Below are 26,005 nucleotides of genomic sequence, written 5' to 3'. Positions count from 1 at the left end.
TCAGTTGAGGGTTTGAGAGCACTGCCTAATTAGGGAAAAAGAGACCCAAGGACCGCTTGGAGATATGATGGGTTTGGTGCCTAAAGTTTCGAGGCAGTTGGATCCTAGTGTCAATAGGAGCCAGACTCTCACCCTGAAAAGTTCATTTTCCCCTAGGCCCATCAGCCTTAGTATTCACTCACCTAGCATACAAAAAATACATTCGAGGCCTTTCTCATTAGCCTTGTCCTTGAGATCCAATTGATCTTCTAACAGATGCACCGAATTTAACATCAACCGAATAATGAGGAAGTTTGAGGACACAGATTCATCTGGGAGTCAGGAAATGACTGTAATCAGCCCCTTCCACCCCAGCTGTTCAGCTTCCCACAGCATCTCCGTTTTTAGATCCAGTGTATGTCATGTCCAGAATACCCACAGTACCAGTTTCAGAGCCGACAGTCCTGGGGACTCACTTGGCATAGATGCAGTTGTGTCAAGTTGAGTCCCAGAGTCAGAGCATCATCGTCATTGTGAAAACACTGGAGTCAACATAGAGGTTTTTGGAGCCGAACCTACCACTTGGAGCTTCAGCACTGGACAGCTTGGTTTCAAGGTCCTCCTCAGAGCCGTCAGTCCTTGGGGTTGTGTGGACTACAGAGTCATAATTTAGGTGGCTCGTCAGTTTCATTGGCTGAATCAGCTTTCAAGGTCATGGATGGGACCTTGGCCATACCAAGATGACTGGTATAAGCTGAGAGTTCTGATCTACCCAGACACCCTGTGAAGACTTCTAAGTCCTCTCATGCTGGTAGACAGGGACAGATGGATCCCATAAGCTTCAAGACTAATTGGTGTTGAGTCCCCCATCCGATTCCGAAGCATCTCCCTCAAGTCCCAGGGCAAATCCCCCAGAAGAGGACTTGCAAGAGGAAACATATTGACTCCTCTACTGAGTCTCTCATCGAAGACATCGATTTAGATGAGAGAAAAGTGTCCCCAAGTTCTCCCCCAAAGATATCGCCTTTAGAGACATCCTTGAATTGATAAAATCGGGGGGGGGGTCCACCAAAACTACCACTTATGATGAGTTGGTGTTTCTTGAAGCTTTTGGGTCCAGCCCTTCAATGTCCTGGGTGGTACCTCCTCCCAACCTCTTAGTTGGCCTTATTGCCCTAAAGCCTGGAAGAAACCTGATGTGGAAGAGCCCATCCCAAAGAAATTGGACAAAATTCTGGTTACCCCCAAGGAAAGAAAACATTGGGCTAAGGGTCTCAGTTTATATGCCATGTAAACTTCAGTGGCATTTGCAAAACGAGTGCCTGTCAGTGACTCATGAGTTGCAGCATCTTGGTCCTCAACTCATATCTTTGTATGTCACTACAAGTTAGATGTGCAGTCCAGAATTTGCTTGTCTTTTGACCCTGCCATACTCAGGAATTTCCTTCCTCGATACCACCAAGGTCCCTGTCTGGTAGCTTGGGAATTTGTCCCATATGTTAAATCAGTCAAAAAAAAAGACAACACTGGATATGAAAGTTAAAAATAAATCTGTGTGTTTTTTTTTCATCTGGTTCAAGTCATCTCCCTCCTTGCCCTTACCAAGTTGTCATTGTTTACTTCTAGGGATCAGCCAGATCTCCTTTGGACACTATCTGATCTTTTGTATCTATAAAACTGTATAATGTTTATTGTATTTTCCTCCTTGTCCTGTTCTCTCTGTATAGTATAACATCTTTTATTCAGTTAGCAAACTCGATCTGAGCTAATTCAGGCAGGAGAGGGGGAGGAGTCAGAGCTGCCCGAGCCAAAGCTTTGGTATAAGGTGCTGAGGTTGGATCCATCTAGATCAGACAACCCACATGTTGAACCAAATGAAAAGAAGACAACACAGATTTATTATGATATGTGGGTAACTTTCATTTCTGGTATTTATGGGACTGTTTGATCTGTGGAGGAACATGAGATCCAGGACCATTGGGCCCCTAATGGCAAGGAAGTCAATGCATAGATCTACGTTCAAATCTTTATTGTAAGATCCTGGATAAAGTGACAATGCTTGCAGCCTTTTCTGGTAGCTTAAGAGTTCTAAGCCCATGATCTTAGTTAGCAACCTGTGGGAGGGGTCTTTCTTCTTATTTGATGTGTCTAATGAGGTACACCCTAAATGGGACATTATATTCAGTAATTAACCCTGAATATAAGGGGACAATGGCCTCTTGAAATTTGGATGAGATTCCTCTACAATTAGCTGTGCTTTGTTTAAGGGCTTTCTGATTGCTGTTGCAATTTGAAGGTAGTACTGCATAGTGCCAGGAGTCTAAAAGAAAACTTGCACTCCCTACAAGGTGTCCTCTTATCTAAATGAAAACCTGCACTCCCTACAAGCCTTCTTCATGTCTAAACAAAAGCCTGCACTCCCTGCAAGCTGTCCTCATGTCTAAACGAAAACCTCTACTCTCTACACACTGTTATCACATCTAAACAAAACCACCACTCCCTGCAAGCTGTCCTCATGTCCAAATGAATACCTCCACTCCCTACAAGCTGTCCTCACATCTAAAACAAAATCTCTACTCCCTACAAGCTGTCCTCACCCTGTAGAATGTTGACATCTGTGCAGTAACTGAGACATAGTTTCAAGCTGCAGAGAGCAAACCAGCTAGGCAAGGCTATAATGCCTTTAACACGTTTAGAAAAACTACTGGACAGGAAGTTTCAAAAGGTGGTGGTGTCTCGATATTCATCAAAAACAGTCATACCTCAAGACTGGTCAAGCAGTACAACTCACTTGAGCTACTCCATATCCAGGTCACCATAAGCAAAGTCCCACACTATATTATTGCAAGTTGTAAATCCCCCTCTGTGACGTAGGACACCCATACCGCATACCTAAATGTAGTGGAGTTGCTTTGCATTGAACCAAACAGTATAGTCCTGGGCGACTAAAACTACCCTCCCTCAAAAACTAAGAAACACACAACTTGCAGTGCACAGACCCCGAGATTTCTGGACTTTGTCAACACAATTGCTTTAGACCAGATAGTCTGCAAAACCACTAGGGGCACCAACATCCTTCATCTAATCCCCACAAACATAGGAAACCTTGCACCCACCCATGTGTAATGTCCTCACATGTCAGGTCAGATCATAAAGCTGTCTCCTTTGAAGTCAAACTACAACATGTCACCACATCTAACCCTCTTACACTTAGAAAATATTCCAAAGCAAACCCCCCACTTCTGAGTGATACCCTGGCAAAAATTTCAAGTCCCCCCCCCAAAAAAACTGCGTCATCTCCATTGTATTCTTCAATGAATGCATTGAATTGTTCACAGAAACCCTATTCCGTCATGTAAATAACTACACTGACGTAGCTGTACCTCTCCCCAGAATTAAGCATAGGACTGTTGCAAAGAGCAAACCACCCTGGTGTCATCCCAATATCAACATGTTATGTGGTTAAGGGGCAGTTAGTCAGGGCAGCCCGAATGATCTCCGATGAGAGAGATTTCACGGATGAATGTTCTAAGCTTGAACGTATGTTTCTTAAGAGAGGATACCCTCTGAGCCTAGTTTCTGGTATCTCCTCCGAGGTCATTACTAAAAGGCAGATTGGCTATTTTACACCCCTTTTAGGTACAACTCAAGCTTTGGCTGAGGACTTCTCTCCCGTTCACCAGAGGGTTGTTTCTTTATGTAACACCAAAGACTGCCACCACACAAGTTTTGTTGTTACCTACAACCTTAACCACTCTTTTATTAGAGAAACTCTTTATAAGAACTGGGCCCTCATTATGGAGGACCCCTCCCTCTTTAAACTTTTTGGTAATAAGCCCAAGATTACCTTTAGAAGGGGGCAGAACTTGAAACAGTTGCTGCAATATTCCATTAACTCACACCCCAGTACTAGTAAAGGCATGGTTAAATGCGGGAGGTGTCAACAGTGTAAGTACCTCAACACGAATCACCATTTTGAAATAAGGGAGAGAGTATATAAACCTAATGGTAGATTTTCGTGTGACTCTAAGGGAGTGGTTTACTGTGCCAAGTGCCAGGCCTGTAAAGCTTTCTATATCGGGAAGACCGAAGAAAGCTCAGGACACGATTTATGAGCACATTTATGCTGTTAACAAAAGGGACACAAACAATGCTTTGGCTAGGCACATCGCAGATTTTCCAGACCATGCTTTTAAGTTCTCTGTGTTAAAACAAATTAATACAGACATTAGAGGAGGGCCTTGGCAGATTAATCTAGAAATTGATGAACTCAAATGGCAAATTTCTACTGCTGCTTATTTACCCCCAGGGTTAAACGAAATGGTCTCTATAAAATGTTTTCTAAAGAAGTTGGCTTTAAACAGATAATAGTTTTACTGGTTTTACATGTGAGCCTTCAGTTTAGTCAAAGTATTAGTGTCATGGAAGATTTGTTTTAATGGTCTAATAAGTATTTTTATTGGATTTGTTTAACAAAAATTTTATTAATTGTTTTTAATATTCACACACAGCATCACTATTCTTATATGTTGGTTCAATTGATAGTTAGGACTCTGTGACTCAAGTGTATTTGCCTAAGGTGTACTCCTTTGGCTTTTTAAAATCTACTGAATTGTATCTGTCACTTTAAAACTATTCAATTAGTTTCAACAATCAGTTAATTGGCATTGTATGTGTCATTTATAAGCTTTGCAAAATGGTAGTACCTTGTCTGAAGAAGGAAAAACACAGTTTGTTTCCGAAAGCGCTAACTCAATAAATTGTTTGTTTCAAGTAATCTGCTAAGCCTTTGGTGCTTTTGATTCTTAACATGTTATGTAACAAAAGAAAAAAAAAACATGCCCAGCAATGCAAGAAAAACCCATCATTAAACAAAATAAGCAACTAAAGTTTGCCAAAGCCAAATTTGAGGTACAGATAGCCTGCACGCAAAGGACAGCCCTAAGACCTTTTTCAGCTATGTCCGCAACCTCAAAGGTAATGCACAACAGTGTGTTGAATTAATTGTAAGCAGATCCACCACTGGCCGATAAATTTAGCTCCAGTTTCAGTCCGTTGTCCCCCTAACACCTCCCATGAAATACCCTATATCATAATTCAACCCTATCACTAGCAAAAAGGTCTTCATTGTGCTCTCTTAAGCAAATAATGCTGCATTTGTGGGATCTGATAATATCCCAAGTTACCTAGTGAAAAGCATGAGACATGACCCCATCAGGCCTTCTAAGATCACTGTTCAGTGTTAACCTCCCAACTGACTGTACCTAGCAAATGGAGGAATGCAGTAGTTAACCCTCAGCATGTGGGTGTACAGTCTACTGACCTGGATAATTTCAGACTTGCAAGTCTGACTAGTCTGATATGTAAGGCCATGGAATGAATTATGATGCATATTATAAATAAAAACATGGGAAATCTTTAGACATTGGATCCTACACATTTTGAATTCATCAATCAATTTTTCCTGCTGAACCTGGTGGTCTTCAAGAAAGTCACCAAAGGTATCATTGTGAGCAAAATGATGCACACTGCCTACCTTAATCTGGCTATGGCATATGACACTATTGCTCATTCAGGCATTGTTGTCAAACTCACAAACCTAATCTCTCCTGTTGGATAGTCAACTGGCTAACAGCCAGGACTTTGGAAGTCAGGATAGGGGACTCCACCTTGACAAAAAGGGCCAACCACCAGTGGAGTTTCTCATTGCACTTTGCCGGGCCCTCCATTTTTACATATACTTTCTGGAAATCAAAGTTAATATTAAAGGCCTCTGATTGACCAAGTTTGTGGACAACTGCAAGCTTGGCAAGATTTTGGACCCATCCCCCAAAGACACTAATACCCTCCAAGAGGGCTTGTTGTAAGTTCATGCCAGAGCCATGGTCTAAAACGGAGTACCAAAAAATGCGTAATAGTATCTTTTGGAAAGTCTCTACCTTTGGAAGTTACCACACAGACAATACACCCCCAAGTATACACCCTGTGGTAAGGGACTTGGGAACATATGTGGACAGTGAATTGGCCTATGGCAATACTGTTACTGTTGTAAGGAAATAATTCTATATAGAGCAACTCATTAGCAAGTGTATGGCATCCAGGTCCAGAGATGTCATTACCCAGCTGTGCTTGGCCTTCATTAGACCAATCAATGAATACAATGTCCCTTCAGTATGGACCTTACCAAGCCCTCATTAGACCAATCATTGAATACAATGTCCTTTCAGTATGGACCTTACCAAGCATTTGCAACAACTGGAACATCCACAAAGGTTTCATACAGAAAGAATGTAATACATAAACCACATGGAATGCGCAGACTGCCACAAAGCCTAATCTTTATACTCTGTCTCCTTCAGACTGCTGAGTGGTCTATGCCTGGCTTACAAGGCATCTGGTCCAATACAGAGGGTCTTGCTTCATATCTGCAAGTGCATCAGAAGTACAAGTCACTGTATTGGAAATACCCAATCCAAGGACCTAAACCTCACTTACATAAATAGAACATGTTGGTGGGGCAGTATATATTGCTACAGAGGAAGCCTTTCTCTTTCAACCAAAGAAGGTCCCCTTGACTTGGGCAACAACAGCTCCACTTTGCAGTCTGGCATCCTAGTTCCCACTGCAAATTCTGTGATACCATTGCATTGAGAGTGGACTCGGAGGTGATTTTCACCCATTTGCCTTACCCTGTCATATTGACAATAATGTCCTCCATTTGGGTGAAAAATATATATTATGCTACCCAATTTTGTCAGCATGTATGTGCTTGTAACTGACACACCTATGCAACTGGGGACTTGAGTGTCAGGACATGCATATCAACTTTTTTGCCCATTTTGAAAGGAGAAGCTCTGTGGCATTTTAGTGGTTCATGGCAGATGTTCTTCGTGTTTCACTGTTGCAGTCATTACATTTGGGTAATCTGCTGGCAGGTTGCCCTCAGTCGGCCTGAATTCCAAAGTCTTGGGTCCTGTGTTGGTTGCTGTCTCCTCTTCCATGACGTCAGGTCTTCAGGGGTATAAAACATGCAGCCGACACCATTTTCTTTAGTTTTTATTGCCACGCGGTGCCCCAAGCAGAAGCATTTCGCAAGTGCCAGTCTGTCGACTACTGAAATATTCGCGTTTGAGTTTCAGAACCGAAGTCTTCAATAAAGCTAAGTACCCCGTTGGGGAAACTTTTTTTCTTGCCTTTTACCGATGTCAGAAAAAGTTAATAATTGTATTACTTGTGGGAAGCAAATACCTCATAAGGATTTCCATTTATACTGTATTCCTTGCCTTAGGCCCTGATCACAATGTGCCTGGCTTGTCGGTTTTGTACTAGATTCAACCAACGCACTATTAAGCGTCGGTATATTTTTGCATCTAGGTATTTTGGAAACAGATTTAACTACCCAGAGATGTCATCAGATAGCAATCCTACTACTGGAGTACATAAAAAATGCAAAGAAAAGGACAGAGAAAGGCAGTGGAGATCCAAAACTGAAGAAGCTTCTCCTAAGCCAGTTGCCGGTTCACCGGTACTCAGTGAGGCGCTTTCGCAGCCCCTGATACCCGCTACCTTCGAGTTGCAGGCCTCTGCCGACACCCATGTGGAGTCCGGCATGCCGCAAGATACGCAAGGTATTGGACCGATGGATTTATCTCCCTAAGATGGGTCTGGAGCCGCTGAGCAGGCACCGGCTTTTGAGGGTGCATTCAGACTTTAACATTTTTATATCAAACTGATGAAAGCTGCAAAACCAAAGGCAAAGATACCTTCTAAAACTAGAAAACCGACACCTAAGCCACGTGCACAGGCCTCTATGCTTGAAAAACAGATGATCAAAATGGCTGAAGACCTTATTACCTTGATCAGGGGTACCCATCCCCCTCCAGATAAGAGGCCTAGGCAAGACAATGACTATGAATCTTCAGATCAGGTTTCTATTTCTTCTGATTCCTCTTCTGATCAGGAATTATCTTTACCTCCCTATGAGGATTCTGATGCTGAGGAGTCTATTCCATCTACATCTCCTCCTGAGGATTCTTCATTTGGAGAAACCTTGCATACTTTGAGGGAGAATTTCACTGGAAGAAGTCGAGACTTCTCAGAATCAAAGAAGAGGCTCAGCCATTTCCTCCTTCTCCCTCAGCACAAGCCTTTAGCCCGTTCCCATGTGTTAGACATTGTGGATGATTTTTTTTTTGGAGTCAAGCCTGACCCCTAACTCTTTACCTCTGGCTTCCCAGTAAGCCTGACCGGTATTACAGGGTCCCTGACTCTCATAAATTTTTATTTAGAAACCCTGCTGCTGATCCTGAAACCATTTCACAAGGCCCAAAGGGAGTTAAGGCCTCAACAGCAAAAACCCTACCCCTCTGACAGAGATTCTAGGGCACTGGACAGATGGGGAAAAAAGGTTTATACTTCTGCAACCTTGGCAATCGGGGCCTTAAACTGTCAATTTCATATGCATTAGTACCAACAACATGTTATGGGATTGCTGAAACAGAAAATTGTTGATTTCAGAATGTGCAGAAAAAGAATTGCAGGAATTATTGCATGCAGCTGAACAAGTTGGAAAGCATACTTTGCAATGTGGTTTTGATTCTTTAGAGGCCTCCTGCAGGGCCGCAGTTACTGTATCTGTGATTAGGAGGCATGTGCCTGGTTAAAGGAACAAAATTTGCCTGATCATGTTAAAGCTAAATTGCTAGATGCACCTTTACAGCATGATTCTCTGTTTGGTATTAAGGCAGAAGAGGTTTTAAAGAAAATGGAAGACAAAGCTAAGTCTATGCAAGCTTTTAAAGATTTCTTACAAGTGCAGCCACCTAGATTTAGTAAACACTGGCCTACAAAAAATTGGTCCTTTTCTGTGTCAGACAGAGCTCAAAGGGGCAAATCCAGATGCCCTTAGGGTTCCAGGTACCAAGACTCATACAGGTCAAAGCAATGGGGCGCATCCACCTCCAAATCTGGAGGAGATGAAGCGCAAACCTACAGAAAGCAATCCCAATGACTTCCCTCCGCCTACACCCAGCACTTATCTTTTGACAGGACCCATAGGGGGAAAATTAGCACTTTTTGCTCAAAATTGGCAGTTAATAACCCAGGACAAGTGGATACTGAACATCGTATCACAGGGATACAGATTCCATTTCCACACTCTGCAAATGACAAATGGTTGGCCAGACCTGCCAAAAAAACAATGGTCCGAGGCTCAAACAGGTTAAGTCCTTCATGGGTATGGGGGCCATTCAGACAGTACCAGAACAGGAAAAAGGACAAGGTTTTTACTCAAGACTGTTCTTGGTACCCAGAAAGGACAAGGCCTGGCGGCCAATACTGGATTTATCGATTTTGAACACATACCTGGACATTCCAAAATTCAAAATGCTCACTTTGCAACAGCTTCTGCCCATGCTGGGCAGGAATGCTTGGCTGGTGACTTTAGACTTAAGAGGCATACCTGCATGTCCCAATAAGACAGTCATGCAGAAGATACCTCAGAATCATGGCTGGCTTAATGCATTACCAATTTTCTGCACTGCCCTTTGTCTTATCTACTGCGCCCAGGGTCTTTACAAAGTGCCTGGCACCAGTAATTGCATTTTGCAGACAAAGAAGTATTCAAATATATCCTTACTTGGACAACTGTCTCATTCAAGCAGAGAACAAGGACACTCTTCTACGACGCCTGGCAATTGTGAAAAGGCTTCTAGCATGCCTAGGGTACACAATAAAAGAAAATAAATCACAACTGGTACCCTCTCAAAAAATAACATTCCTGGGTGCAAGCTTGCATACAACTGCCCAGATGGCTTACCTCACACCAGTCAAAGGCAACTGACTACTTACTTCAAACTGATGGCAACAAAAACCCAGTGTTCTGCAAGACAAATTCTGCAGGCTTTGGGCTTCATGGCATCCAGCATCCTACTAATTCCATATGCAAGACTGCATATGAGGAAACTTCAATGGTACCTAAAAAGTTTATGGAGTCAACATTCACGCAGTCTGGAAACAACGATTTCTCTCATCCCCTGCCTGCAACAGGAGTTTCTATGGTGGGCAAAGGCCTGTCACCAAAACATGGGATGGCCCTTCACTCTACCCCCTGCCAGCCAAACCTTAACAACAGACGCATCAGATTATGCCTGGGGGGCCCACATGGCAGGAAGATGCATTCAGGGCATATGGGCACCAAATCAAATACATCTACATATCACCCAGAAAGAGATGCTAGCCATTCAAAATGCCCTAACAGCCTTCAAGGACTTAATTCATCCAGGACAACTACTGATAAAGACGGACAACACCACAGTCATGTGGTATATAAACAAGCAAGGGGGCACACACTCATACCCCCTTTGCAGATTAGCCATGGCACTGTGGGACACAGCTTTGACCTACCAAATAAATCTTCAAGCTCAATTCCTGCCAGGAAAACAGAACACTGTGGCAAATGACTTCAGCAGAAACCTTATGGATCCTCATGAGTGGAAATTAAATCCACAAGTATTCAGCATGATAACAGAGAAATGGGGGAGCCCAGACATAGATCTATTTGCGTCTCCTCAAAATTATCAATTGAAAAGATTCTGCACAAGGACTTCTCACAGACAAGCATGGAAAGTGGACGCTCTATCCTTCAGTTGGAAAAACCTGTCTGTTTACACCTTTCCTCCTCTGCCTCTTCTACCCAAGGTCCTCCTAAAAGCCAGACAAGAGAAGCCAAAGATGATACTAATTGCCCCGGACTGGCCCTGCCAATACTGGTACCCAATCCTAAGGAACTTGTCTCATTACCCAGCTTGGACCTTGCCTCAAAGACCACAACTACTGTCCCAGCAAAACAATCAGATCCTGCACAATCAGTTATAGACTCTGAACCTGGCAGCATGGCTAATCATGTAAACATACGAGAGACACCTCTCAGTAGAGCTGTGATGAATGTCAATTTGGAAGCCAGAAGGCCTAGTACTAGAAAATCTTATGCTGCCAAATGGAAGAGATTCTGTGTTTGGAATCAAGCACAAGGAACTGATACAGCAGAACCACATATTCCTCAGATATTACAATACTTAACTGAGATGCTTGACAAAGGCCTATCTTTCTCATCAGTCAAAATCCATGCCTCTGCCATTTTGGCTCATTACAATACAGAGCCAACAATCTTTTCTCATCTTTTACTAAAGCAGTATCTTAGATGAGCCAAAAACCTAAGGCCTCCTAGAAGATCACCATTACCTGCGTGGGACCTCAATTGTGTTGGAAAAACTCACCCTGCCTCCATTTGAACCAGTTGTTACCACTGATATAAAGTTCTTACCATGGAAAACCGCTCTGCTACTAGCAATTACTTTCAGCAAGAAGAGTTTCAGAGCTACAGGCCCTCATGGCTGTCTAGCCTTTTATCATATTTTACCCAGTCTCTGAGGACGAATCCTACTTTCATGCCTAAGGTGGTTTCCAGTGTGGCTCTTAACCAAACAATTCATCTGCCAACTTTTTATCCAAATCCGCAGAGGAAGAGAATTCTGCATTCCTTGGACGTACACAGACAGCTAAGATTCTACTTGAGCAGAACTAAAGCTCTAAGAAAAACTGAGCAATTACTAGTGGCATATGCTGCAGGATCTGAAGGAAAGGCTATTTCAAAGCAGACAGTTTCAAAGTGGATAAGCCACTACATCCGTTTCTGCTACTCACACCATGGTAAACCTGTGCCCAAGGGCGTTGGGTCTCATTCCACCACAGCTGCAGCTACTTCGGCAGCCTTTTTCAGAGGAGTACCAACCAAAGACATTCTAGAGGCTGCTACTTGGAGTTCTGTTCACACATTTACAAAGCATTACCATTTGCCTCTCTACTCTAAGTTCAGGGCAGGCTTTGCCACTGCAGTGCTGCAGGGCCTTATAGCCACACCTAATGCTGTTTAGCTCCAGCCTCCCAACCATAGCTTTGGGACTCTACCCAAATGTAATGACTGCAACCGTGAAACACGAAGAACATAGTACAGTTGTGTACACTTACCATAAATGTAGATGTTCGATATTGCTACCTTTTTGGGGCACCTGACATCGGGGGCAAGAAAAACTAAAGAAAATGGCGTTGGCTGCATGTTTTATACCCCTGACGACCTGATGTCATGGAAGAGGAGACAGCAACTGATGCAGGACCCAAGACTTTGGAATTCAGGCCAACTGAGGGCCACCTGCCAGCAGATTACCCAAATGTAATGACTGCAACAGTGAATAGACTTGAACATCTACATTTATGGTAAGTGTGCACAACTGTACTTTCTTTAAAGTGGTTCTGCATTTTTGGCCATCTTTGAGGAGCTTCCATCTTCTTGTAACTTGAAGTTCATGATTGACAAGCCTCTCTGCTTTCTCTTGAAAACTCCTGGTTCAGAGACTTTTGGTATTTGCCTCTTGGATAACAGTTTGGCTGGCAGCCACCTACTCTGCCTGTTGGCTCTTGGAGCTTCAGGCCATTATCTGTCGAGAGCCATTTCTCTTTCACAAGAACTGATTGTGCTTGTGACTAACCTATGTTTCTATATGAAAGTGGTTTCTGATTTGTCCTTAAACAGGTCTAGTCAGGTCTCTGTTTTGTTGTGTGGTCAAACTATGAGAGAAGGATACCTTCAGGCACACTGTGTGCAGTGCCCTCTCGTTGGGTTTTAGAAAAGGGAGGGTCCAACAGTTGCCAACCAAACCCTTTGAAGGATGATACAAACTGAAATATAAGGCAGCAAACTGCCAGTCATTGGACATTCCACCAGCACCATGTCTGCTTCTTTAGTAATATCTCCATTGTAAATATTTATGCAGTCACCACCGTTATTGCATGTAGCATGATTCCAGGCATCAAGCTTCCTTTCATACCTTGATACTTCAGGACTTGGCATTTTGAAGCTTTGCTACTTGGTTGTCTTTTGATTTGGCTCTCCCCTGTGTTAGATGCAACAAATATGTTCTTACTGTATTCATTTATGTATGAAGGGCTGTTCTTGATAGGTCACAAATGTTCTCCTGCTGTGTGTGTGTCTGTGTGTGTGTCTGTCTGTGTGTGTGTGTGTGTGTGTGTGTGATTGGCTGCTCCATTCACTGATTTTGTTGGAGTTTCCAGTAATTTATGTAGTTATGTATTTACATATCCTGCAGTGGTGTAGTTGTCAGATCTTGCTTACTTTCCTTGATTTGCAGAAAATGTTGTTGCCTTGTGGTTGTGTCCTAATCGGGGCTTAGGCTCATCGTCCTTTTGTAGCATGTTGCCTGGACTTGCACTAGTAAAAGGCATTTACTCATCTGAATGCCGACATTTCAGAATAAACTGTCTAAATTGGATGAGAAAGAAGAATAAAGTCAGTTATGGATCCACTGAGGAAGGTTCCTTCGTGGAGCAACCCATACAGTAAGAACGTATGCGTTGCTGCTGCCTGCAAGGCATTGCGTGTATAATCTTTTGAGGAGTATGAGGGTGCCTTTATCAGACTTGCAGCTAGCTGACAGACCCAGGTTTAGAACCATGCACCTTGCGCTCATGATCTTTTTGTGCTGCCCACAGTTTAGTGATTGTTGTAGCATGCTTTACTCCTGTCATTCGTTCTCATAGCTGTCAGTGTTGGTGTGGATATGTTCCATAACCTTTTTCTCCCCCTATGTTTATTGCATTTTAAAAGTAAGTATTTAAGATAGTTGGTAGTGGGTGTGTACAGTTAAGTCCCCTACTAAAAGTGCCATTAATTGCTGCTGTTCTAGCGCAGTGCACATCTCTTACAGAACAAAAATACTATTGAGGTTGATTACTTTGTCATTAATACTGTTATTCCGAAAGGATCTGAACGTCAGCTATTCTACTGTGTTTCTTGCTAAAAATCGTAGAACAGTAGTATAGAATGCCAATTGGCCAGAGTCATGCCTAAAAGGGTCTTTTGTCCATCACACTCACCTGGTTAATAAATGAGTGTATGTATGTTTTAATGACAAAATAAATAAGTAATGAAAGTGTATACCTTTTCCATCCTGAATGTTTGGCTCATTAATTACCAAACCCCCTTTGGTTATCAGAGTAAAATTTTGTCTAACCCCAAAGACTTTGCAAATGTGTGTATTAAAAAGTTTCAAAGTGCAGTTAGGCAGCATATCAGATTTGTTGCTGACTTAAGGCTGTTAATAATGGGACAGTTTTAAGGGGATACCTTTGCTAATGTGCAGTTTTTGCCAGAGGATGTCTTACACTGATCATTCACTTCTACAAGCAAATTCTTGTGGGACCTGTGGTGGGTGACAAATCAAAATGTAACATAGGTCTTTCATTTCCCCTTTTTCAGTTTGCAGTAGATGAGTTCTTAAGAACTTAATACTGATTTTCTGAGCCCTAAAACGTCTGGGGTCTGCCTTTTTAAAAGAGCAAGTGGAACCCTATTCTCCAGTAGTACTTTTGAAATCTTCAGCAGAAAAGCTGATGATTGCCCCTTGGAGCCTTTCAGAAGCTTCTCTGGGTTGTGAAATTGTTTCCTTTCTTTGTTATAGCTGTCTGTACTGAGGCCTCCTTCTACAAGCCCAAGTACAATATTTTTAGGAGTGCCTTTTTAAATCCCCTGCAACCTGATGCTCACCTGTGCAATAACAGGTCTGACAGCTGCTTTGACATCTGTCAGTCCTTATTTGCATATGTTTTGTGCATGTGGGTGTATGTGTCACTTTAGTGAGGTGAAGACGTCTATTCTCAGTTGACCATTTCTTAGACTTGCAAATTCCCTGTTAATGAAATATGTCCTTTTAGGTGTAAACATGTCTATGAATCCCAAATGGGTTCATTTGTACTGTTGTGCCATATGTGCAAGTTGTGTGAACCACTGGCTAAGTTACTTCTATTTGACTAGGTCTGAAGATTGTTGTTTACCAGATACATGTAACTTTATTCCTCTTAAGAATTGTCTGATTAAAGTGCTATGTGTGTTTTGTTAATTAAAATATTTTCATCCAATTAAAAGACTAGCTTTTCTGTGTAGCATTTAAGAGATTGTCATGAAAGTTGTATAGGATTTAAAACCATCTTTTTTATCATTTGCACTTTTTCTTGGTTAACTTATGGTATTGTTCTTTCTTTGAGAGAGTGATGCTGTGCTGCAGTTAAGCCAGTCGGACTAGTTATGTGCTAGCATGCATATACTGTACCAGGAAGCAGTGATTGTGCATATTGCAGCCTCTTTAGGGAGGGATTAGGCTGGAAGAGAGGGTATCCACATAATTGACAGGATGGTACGCTCCTTAAAACTAACGTCTCACCTCCAAGAGGAACACATGGGATAATTAGACTTGTCATCATGGTCAAATAAGTCATAGGCCTCTCACCTCACCCAAGAAACAAATGGGCTGTAGGGCTGTCACCTCACCCAAGAAATGAATGGACCATAGGACTCTCACCTCATCCAAAAATGAATGGATTATGTAGGGCTCTTACCTCACCCAAAAACAAATAGACTGTAGAGCTCTCACCTTACCCAAGAAATGAATGGGCCATAGGGCTCTCTCCTAACCCAAGAAATGAATGGGCCATAGGGCTTTGTCCTAACCCAAGAAATGAATGGACCATAGGGCTCTCTCCTTACCCAAGAAATTAATGGGCCATAGAGTTCTCGCCTGACCCAGGAAATTAATGGGCCATAGGGCTGTATCCAAGAAACAAATGGGCTCTAGTACTCTCACCTCATCCAATAAATGGCTGGGCTGCAGGGCTGTCAACTAATCCAACAAACTAATGGATTATTGGACTCTCACCTCATCCAAGAAATGAGTGGAACATAAGGCTCTCACCTCATCCAAGAAGTGAATGGAACATAATGCTCTCACCTCATCCAAGATATGAGTAAGCCATAGGGCTGTCACCTCACCCAAGAAAGGACTGGGCCCTAGGGGTCTCACCTCACCCAAGAACTGACTGGGCCCTAGGGCTGAAACCTCACCGAAGAAATGACTGGGCCATAGGGCTCAAATCTCACCAAAGAAATGACTGGACCCATACTGCTTTCACCTCACCTAAGAAACAAATGGGTTGTGGGGCTGTCTCCTCATCAAAGAAAGGAATGGGTGGGCAGTAAAGCTCTCGCCTCACACAGGAAGCGAATGGACCATGGGCCTCTCACCTCACTCAGGAAATGAATGGTGCATGGGGTCTCACCTCACCCAGGAAATGAATGGCCTGTGAGGCTCTCACCTCACCCAGGAAATGAATGGGCAGTGAGGCTCTCACCTCACCTGGGAAATGAATGGGCCATTAGGCTCTTATCTCACCCAGGAAATGAACGGGCTGTAAGGCTCTCACCTCAACCAGGAAATGAATGGGTCGTTGGGCTGTCACATCACCCAGGAAATAAATGGTCTGTGGGTCTTTCACATCGTCCAAGAAATGACTGGACTGTGGGGCTCTCAGCTCACCCATGACATGAATGGGCAGTGGGGCTCTCATCTCACCCAGAAAATGAATGGGCCATGGGGCTCTCACCGTACCCAGGAAATGAAAGCTCTCACCTCAGTCAGGAAATTAATGGACCATAGCTCTCTTACCTTTCCCACCAAACGAGTGGGCCATAGGACACTCACTTCACCTAAGAAATAAATGGGCAATGGGGCTTTTATCTCACCCAAGAAATAAATGGGCAGTGGGGCTCTCACCTCACCAAGGAAAGGAAATGGGCAGTGGGGCTCTCACCTTGCTCAAACGAATGGGCCACGGGGTCTCACCTTGCCCACACGAATGGGCCACGAGGTCTCACCTTGCCCACATGAATGGGCCACGAGGTCTCACCTCGCCCACATGAATGGGCCACGAGGACTCACCTTGCCCAGGAAATGAATGGGCCACGAGGACTCACCTTGCCCAGGAAATGAATGGGCCACGGGTCACTGCATGGAAACAGTGGTAGCCAGTTATTGTGCACATGCCCATAACCTGAGACCGAAAACAGGTGGGTACCTCTCTCTGTTTAAACAACGTTTTAATCTTTAATTTTATACAACTCAGACTGTGTACTCAGTTAAAAGTGATAGTATAAAGTACTATAAAACACTATATATATATATATAGTATAAATTGATAGTGTAAAGCATAGTATAAGACTAGATAGAGACAATATATTGAAATTAAAAGGAAAAAAAATTGCAATACAAGACTATCTGGAGATATTTTACATGCAAAACGTACTACCATGCTGGATCTTCTTCTTTCGGCTGCTCCCGTTAGGGGTCGCCACAACAGATCAACTGTTTCCATTTCTTCCTGTCCTCTGCATCTTGCTCTGTCGCACCAACCACTTGCATGTCCTCTCTCACCACATCCATAAACCTTATCTCAGGCCTTCCTCTTTTCCTCTTACCTGGCAGCTTCATCCTTAGCATCTTTTTCTCAGTGTACTCTGCATCCCTCCTCAGCACATATCCAAACCAACATAATCTTGCCTCTCTGGCTTTGTCTCTAAACCTTCCAACCTGAGCTGACCCTCTAATATACTTATTCCTAATCCTGTCCATCCTCATCACACCCAGTGCAAATCTTAACATCTTAACATCTTCACCTCTGCCATGTCAAGCTCTGACTCCTGCCTTTTTGTCAATACCACGGTCTCCAACCCATATTATATAGCTGGTCTCACTACCCTCTTGTAGACCTTCCCTTTCACTCTTACTGGTACTAGTCTGTCACAAATCATTCCTGACACTCTTCTCCACCCACTCCATCCTGCCTGTACTCTCTTCTTCACCTCTCTTCCACACTCACCATTACTCTGAACTGTTGATCCCAAGTACTTAAACTCATCCACCTTCGCCACCTCTACTCCCTGCATCCTCACCATTCCTCTATCCTCCCTCTCATTCACACACATATATTCTGTCTTAGTCCTGCTGACCTTCATTCCTCTTCTCTCTAGAGCATATCTTCACCTCTCCAGGGTCTCCTCAACCTGGTCCCTACTCTCACTACAGATCATAATGTTATCTGCAAACATCATAGTCCACGGGGACTCATGTCTGATCTCGTCTGTCAACCTGTCCATCACCATTGCAAATAAGAAAGGGCTCAGAGCTGTTCCTTGATGTAATCCTACCTACACCCTAAACGCATCTGTCACTCCCACCGCAGATCTCACCGCTGTCACACTACCCTCGTACATATCCTGTACCACTCTTACATACTTCTTTGACACTCCCGACTTCCTCATACAGTACCACAACTCCTCTCTAGGCACCCTGTCATATGCTTTCTCTAAATCCACAAAGACACAATGCAACTCCTTCTGACCTTCTCTGTACTTCTCCATCAACACTCTCAGAGCAAACATCGCATCTGTAGTGCTCTTTCTTGGCATGAAACCATACTGCTGATCACTAATCATCACCTCCCTTCTTAACCTAGCTTCCACTACTCTTTCCCATAACTTCATGCTGTGACTGATCAGTTTAATCCCTCTGTAGTTACTACAGCTCTGCACATCACCCTTATTATTAAAAATCGGTACCAAAACACTTTTTCCTCCATTCCTCAGGCATCCTCTCACTTTCCAAGATTTCATTAAACAATCTAGTTAAAAACTCCACTGCCATTTCACCTAAACACCTCCATGCTTCCGCAGGTATGTCATCTGGACCAACAGCCTTTCTGTTCTTCATCTTCTTCATAGCTATCCTTACTTCCTCATTGCTAATCCACTGCACTTCATGATTCACTATCTGCACGTCATCCAACCTTCTCTCTCTCTCTCATTCTCTTCATTCATCAACCCCTCAGTTGCTGACATATTAAAATTGAAAGTTGAAATTAGCACAGGATTAGGTTGTGATTTTTTTTGTAAAAGAAATGGCCATGCATACCATGGCTGTCTCACTGCATGCAAGGTACAAGGTCTTCAGTTTATTAGACCTTTTGTGTTACATAATTAACAAAAAGGTAATGGACTCACCTAGTCCTGAGTGGGTGGATTGGGATTAGTAATAATAATATGCACCCTAAAACCTCTTACATGAGCTGAAGTAGTAGCTACACAATCTGACTACACTACAAAGACAGTACCACGAAACATCACTGCAGGGCTTGTAAAGATGACAGCATTACTCTGATTTTGTTTAGGAACTACTAGTGACCATCAAAAGTTGCTAAGTGTGGTTTTGTCCAGTAGCACCATTAATGGCACAGGGCTTACTCGTTATCCAAGAAATATGGGGGATGTCCATTAGGTGGGGTTGGTTGGTTACCTGCCTGGCCACTGTAACATAAAATTGCTGAGTGAGGACAGCTGTCCATTTGTACCACTAACAATGGAGGGGTAACTCTTCGCACAGGAACTTCCCTATTTGGAATAGATTGCTAACTTTGGAAAGTTGCCACAGCCTAAAAATGCTGAATCAGGTCTTAGTAGTACACATTATATCCAGCTGTGGTTCTTGGAGGCAAGTGCTAGCACATGCATTGTACAGTTTGGAATTCAGAATTGCTAAAACTGACATTTCTTAAGCTCCTGGTAGGTAGCAGCAAGCTGACCCAGAATGGGGTATGACTGAATAAGTGAAAGGTGGACATTTTCATCTGTAATAACCTGATTTGTGTTGTTTTTGTTTTGCAGAGATCCACGTACCCTGGTGGAAGTAATGCCGTTTTCTGCTCTGAACAAGTTTCAGCCTTTCAATGTAGCAGTTTCTAGTAATGTTTTGCTGTTAGTGGTAAGTACCAAGGTGTGATTGTGATTAAAAAAGTCATGATGTTACAAGTCTAATGAAGTAAAAAGTGCTGCTGTGCCATTTCTCCTAAAGTTGTTTACTGTTCATTCTCTGGCTTGTGAAAGTCGTGCACTTATCTGGTCATTAGACAGGACTGAAGGCCATGATGGTGCAGTATCTGAACATTGGACAGGACTGAAGGCTATGATGGTGCAGTATCTGAACATTAGACAGGACTGAAGGCCATGATGGTGAAGTGTCTGCACATTAGACGGGACTGAAGGCCGTGATGGTGCAGTGTCTGAACATTAGATGGGACTGAAGGCCGTGATGGTGCACTGTATGAACATTAGACGGGACTGAAAGCCATGATGGTGCAGTATCTGAACATTAGACTGGACTTAAGGCCGTGATGGTGCAGTGTCTGAACATTAGACGGGACTGAAGGCTGTGATGATGCAGTGTCTGAACATTAGATGGGACTGAAGGTCATGATGGTGCAGTGTCTGAACATTAGATGGGACTAAAGGCCGTGATGGTGCAGTATCTGAACATTAGATGGGACTGAAGGCTGTGATGGTGCAGTGTCTGAACATTAGACGGGACTGAAGGCTGTGATGGTGCAAGGACTGAAGGCCGTGATGGTGCAGTGTCTGAACATTAGACTGGACTGAAGGCCGTGATGGTGCAGTGTCTGAACATTAGACAGGACTGAAGGCCTTGATGGTGCAGTGTATTAGACAGGACTGGTGCAGTGTCTGAACATTAGACAGGACTGAAGGTTGTGATGTTGCAGTGTCTGAACATTGGATGGGACTGAAGGCCGTGATGGTGCAGTGTCTGAATATTAGACGGGATTGAAGGCCGTGATGGTGCAGTGTCTGAACATTAGACAGGACTGAAGGTCATGATGGTGCATTCTATTAGAAGGGACTGAAGTCCGTGATGGTGCAGTGTATTAGACGGGACTGAAGGCCGTGATGGTGCAGTGTTTGAACATTAGACTGGACTGAAGGCTATGATGGTGCAGTATCTGAACATTAGACAGGACTGAAGGCATGATGGTGAAGTGTCTTCACATTAGGAATGAAGGCCGTGATGGTGCACTGTCTGAACATTAGACAGGACTGAAGGCCATGATGGTGCAATATCTGAACATTAGATGGGACTGAAAGCTGTGATGGTGCAGTGTCTGAACATTAGATGGGACTGAAGGCCATGATGGTGCAGTATCTGAACATTAGATGGGACTGAAGGCTGTGATGGTGCAGTGTCTGAATATTAGACTGGATTGAAGGCCGTGATGGTGCAGTGTCTGAACTTTAGATGGGACTGAAGGCCGTGATGGTGCAGTGTCTGAACATTAGACGGGACTGAAGGCCGTGATGGTGCAGTGTCTGAATATTAGACAGGACCGAAGGCTGTGATGGTGTAAGGACTGAAGGCCGTGATGGTGCAATGTCTGAACATTAGACGGGACTGAAGGCCGTGATGGTGAATTGTCTGAACATTAGACAGGACTGAAGGCTGTGATGGTGAAAGGACTGAAGGCCGTGATGGTGCAGTGTCTGAACATTAGACCGGACTGAAGGCCGTGATGGTGCAGTGTCTGAACATTAGACTGGACTTAAGGCCGTGATGGTGCAGTGTCTGAACATTAGATGGGACTGAAGGCTGTGATGATGCAGTGTCTGAACATTAGACGGAACTGAAGGTTGTGATGGTGCAGTGTCTGAACATTAGACGGGACTAAAGGCCGTGATGGTGCAGTATCTGAACATTAGACGGGACTGAAGGCCGTGATGGTGCAGTGTCTGAACATTAGACGGGACTAAAGGCCGTGATGGTGCAGTATCTGAACATTAGACGGGACTGAAGGCCGTGATGGCGCAGTGTCTAAACATTAGACTGAACTGAAGGCCATGATGGTGCAGTGTCTGAACATTAGACAGGACTGAAAGCCGTGATGGTGCAGTGTATTAGAAGGGACTGAAGGCCGTGATGGTGCAGTGTATTAGACGGGACTGAAGGCCGTGAAGGTGCAGTGTATTAGAAGGGACTGAAGGCCGTGATGGTGCAGTGTATTAGACGGGACTGAAGGCCGTGATGGTGCTGTGTGCATTTTATCCAGCAGGTGAAGCTCAGACACCACTTGAGCTTCACCATCTTGACATACCCATCAGTAGCAGACTGTCTGCATTCTAAGCGAAGTTCCTTGCAGTTGCATTTCCACATTGCCTCTATCAGTCTGTGACTGCTATGTGCCCAATTTTTTTTTTTTTGTCTGTAGTACCACTGGGGATTCTTATTCAACATATTTGTGGAAGATGTTTGAATGTCTTTCTTCAGAATTTTCACAAAGCTTTCAGTTTATTTTGTATTTGAGAAATTTCAAGCCCGTGTCTAACTATGCCATAGGAAATAGACTAGACAAGCAATATAGTAGGGAATATAAGAGGCCTAGCCATATGCATCTTTAAGAAGACTAATGTAAATGATCTTGCCACCCATTGAGTACTTAATAGTGTTTACCGTACAAATCATGCATTTTTGTACATTATAAGCATAGTTTAAATTTACTTCTAACCATACAATCAAGATTAGCCTTAAAAGCAAATTAATTAGTACTTTGCTTGCTTTTGTAGTATCATATTCCATAGGCTAGTAATACATTGAATTAGACTTAATGGAGGGATAGTTTCCATTCTTTTGAAACACCTTTATTTTGAAATAAGCAAATGAAAGTAATTTGAAAACCATGTTAACAAGTTCATGTTTACAAACATTATATGTCATATTTATTTACTTATTATTTATTTATGTTTGTTTACTGGGAAGTTCCTACTGGACACAAGTCCTTTTTCAGCGGATGCTCGGGGAGAAAAGCTCCACATAGCAGTAAATAAGCGAAGTACAATAGTAGATGGATTGCAGTAATAAAGAAGACCACATATGATATACAGAACAATTAGTTACATTAATTGAATATACAATGTAAAGAACCAATGTTGGATTTACATTGAAATAGTAGACTTAGCATTATATGGCTAGAGATCAGAGGTTGGACTAGGAATTAAATTGACAGGAAGTACTAAGATCAGACATATATTTTTATATATCTTAGCTAAGTAATATTGTGTAAAGTATTCGTTTCCTGCCCTCCCTTGAATCTTATTCCTCCTCAAAAACATTTTCTGCATGTATTATTCCAGCAGTTTGTGGGCAGCCACGGTGGTGCAGCGGTTAGTATTGCCACCTCACAGCAAGAGGTTCTCTGGTTCATCCTTGGCTGGGGTGTCTTCTGTGCGGTGTCTGCATGTCCTCCTTGTAATCGTGTGGGTTTCCTCCGGGTGCTCCGGTTTCCTCCCACATCCTAAAGACAATGCTGTAGGTTGATTGGACACTCTAAATTGACCCTAGGTGTGAGTGTGTGCATGTGTGTGCCTTCTGTGGAAGGTTGGGTGCCGGGCTGGCAACTCGACACTGTAAAACTCCACTGCCAATCATGAGTGGACAAGGTGATCAGCTGTGGCGACCCCTAACTGAGAAAAGCCGAAAGAAGAAGATTATTCCAACAGTTTCCTTTTTTTCTATGTAATTTACTCCTATCCTTTTCTAAAGATTCCACTTCCTGTTCTTTTATCTCTGTTAAAATATTTACTAATTCAGGTACAGTTGATGTAGATTTTGATTTCAATTTTCTAGTAATTGCTTTTTGGCAGCCACCAGAATTAAACTCAACAAGGCCTTATTATGTGTAGGTAACTCAGATCGTGTATCCCAGCTCAAAAAATCATTCCTTAGTTGCACTCATTTACTCACCCAGTATTCCTGAAAGAGTACTCTGTAGGGAATTTTTAAAGTCTGCCAACTCATTGCATTCCCAAGACCCATGTTCCCAGTTACCTGTTTTTTCTCTACCACATCTCCAACATTTGCCATCTAGTCGAAAAATTCTTTGGAGTCTGCTCAGGGTATAAAAGTATCTATGTGAACACTTTGGGCAAAAGTACAAATCTTCTAGACTTTGCTGCTTATTTGGGGCACCATAACTTCTTACTTGGGATAGCACCCACAACCCTACTGGATATGGGCAGTCATTACTAAATACAATCCTGGGTATTGACTAGAGTGTCTGTGGTATTACATTGGAATGAAATGGCTAGGCTTGGAATGATTCCTGGGTCAATAGCCTAGTAAACTATGATGCATGACCTCCCATTGTTTCTTTATGAATTGCATATTTAATCTCTCTTCCAAATGCTTTATGACCTCTTCTGATTGATTCCTTTAGTGAATGTGGAGCATTTTATACACCCCACTAATTATCCTTTTTAACAGTAGTTTCTGTTTTAGATTCATTTAAAAGCTGAACCAGTGCAGGCCTTTCATTTAGGATTCTACTATCCCTTTCTCTTTGACTATATTCTGATTATTTAGGAAGGCTGTCAAATTTGTACCAAACACCAGGTTCAATGTTGTGGATAATATTATACAGTTCAAATTATTTTTACGAAAATTAAATTTGAGTGTATTTTTTAAAGATGTAGGAGTGAGTAAGCCTGATTTGCTGTTGAAAAAAAGCACGTTCACTCCCCCACTTTAATTCACTTTTGGCCAATTTTGAAAAGATAGTTGTGGATGAATTATACAAACTATCAGACAATAGCAAACATCAAAGGATGCAGTACAATCTTAGTAAAAAGGAATATGATTTATTATGTGAACTGAGTATCAACAACGTTAGGATTTTGCAACCGGATAAAGGAGGAGGAGTAGTATTAATTGATAATAATGATTATTTGAATGAAATACAATTAATATTATAGGACACAGAAAAATATGAGGTATCATCTATAAACGAGGTACACATTGCCTATCAACGCATTGATGCCTTATTAGAAGAATACTTGGTGGAAGATAGAATAGATGGGGACTTGTACAAATTTTTAAAGGTAGAACATCCCATTCTTGCCACTATTGTAGGAATACCCAAGATACACAAAAGCATATTACACCCACCATTTAGGCTGATTATTTCGGGAAGTAAGTCCAAGACATTCACTTTTGGGACAGTTGTGGATACTTGGTTAAAACCAGTTTATGAAAAGGTAAATCATATAGTCAAGGACACTCTGGATTTCCTCAACCGTTTAACCCCCCTCATTATGGAAAGAGAATTTGATTTTGGTGACTATTGACGTGGTTGATTTATTGTCCTGTATCCCAAGAGATGAAGGGATGGATAGATTTGTCAATAGCATCAAGGAATTCAGCAATTTGAACTGGGAAAAGATAACCCTCATAAGTGACCTTATGAGTATTGTATTAGATTACAATTTCATATATTTCGAGGGGGAATATCTGCAAAATAAAGGTGTGGCGATGGGAGCAGCCAGTGCCCCTTTATATGCAAATCTAGTACTATTGGATTGGGAAGAAGAGGTTATTTTTAAAAGTACGTGCATGGAGCACATTAGCTGTTATATTAGATTTCTTGATGATGTATTTATTTTATGGGAAGGCAGTGACCAAGATGTTGAAGAGTTTATTGGATATTTGCATGCATCTAGTTCCTTTTTGAAATTCACACATCATTCTAGCAAAGAAGGAATTTCATATATGGACACATATATTTCCCTAACGTGTAAGGGATTTAAGTCCAGAATTTTTAGGAAGGACACATTTAGTAACTCCTATTTGGAGTATAGCAGTTGTCACCCCCCACAAACAGAAGAAGAATATAGCCAAGGGTCAATGTATAAGAGCAGCCCGTATGACATCAGACTATTCAGAAATGTTACAGGAGTTACAATATATAGGAACTTTGTTCAAGGAAAGTGGATACCCCACTTCGGTGGTGGAAGATGCTGTTACATACGTCAGCAGTGAGTGGGGAAGAAAATACCAGCCACTACTAGGTGTGGAATTGAGTAAAGGTATCCATAACGGGAAGGAGAAAGGTGCAAAGGAGTTGAGTAAAGCATGTATTTTGCCTTACAATAAAAATACGGGAGATGTCAAGAAAATTATTATGAACAATTGGAGTATTCTGAAGTGTGATCAGGAAATTTATGGATTGGTGGGGGATACACCCAGGTTCGTGCATAAAATAGGATGTAACATGAAAAGGAAATTTCACAAAGGCAATCTACATATACAGCCAGGCAGGAGTGGTACCACTAAGTTTGGTAGATGCAGCCAGTGTTTTGCTATACTAGAAGACCACACTTTTGTTGCAGACAACAAGAGCAAAACAATATTAAAATTTAAGAAAGGGAATTGTCAGACAATGAATGTCGTATATGCCC

The 26,005-nt window shown here is 42.5% G+C and overlaps 1 protein-coding gene across 2 annotated transcripts in view; it reads left to right on the top strand.

The window, feature by feature from the left end:
• MPND (MPN domain containing) overlaps positions 1–26,005 on the top strand; it is a 1,899,579-nt gene that overhangs the window by 700,283 nt on the left and 1,173,291 nt on the right. For both annotated transcript variants that reach the window (XM_044090604.1, XM_044090605.1), the window contains exon 7: positions 19,601–19,697. In XM_044090604.1, coding sequence (XP_043946539.1) covers positions 19,601–19,697 — 97 coding nt within the window. The remainder of the gene's footprint in view (positions 1–19,600; positions 19,698–26,005) is intronic.

This window comes from Protopterus annectens, chromosome 13.part0, assembly GCF_019279795.1.
Source record: "Protopterus annectens isolate FY-2018-M chromosome 13.part0, PAN1.0, whole genome shotgun sequence".
Taxonomy (NCBI): Eukaryota; Metazoa; Chordata; order Ceratodontiformes; family Protopteridae; genus Protopterus; species Protopterus annectens.
Note: the sequence above shows the minus strand (reverse complement) of the source record. Positions and strands in the feature narration are given on the sequence as shown.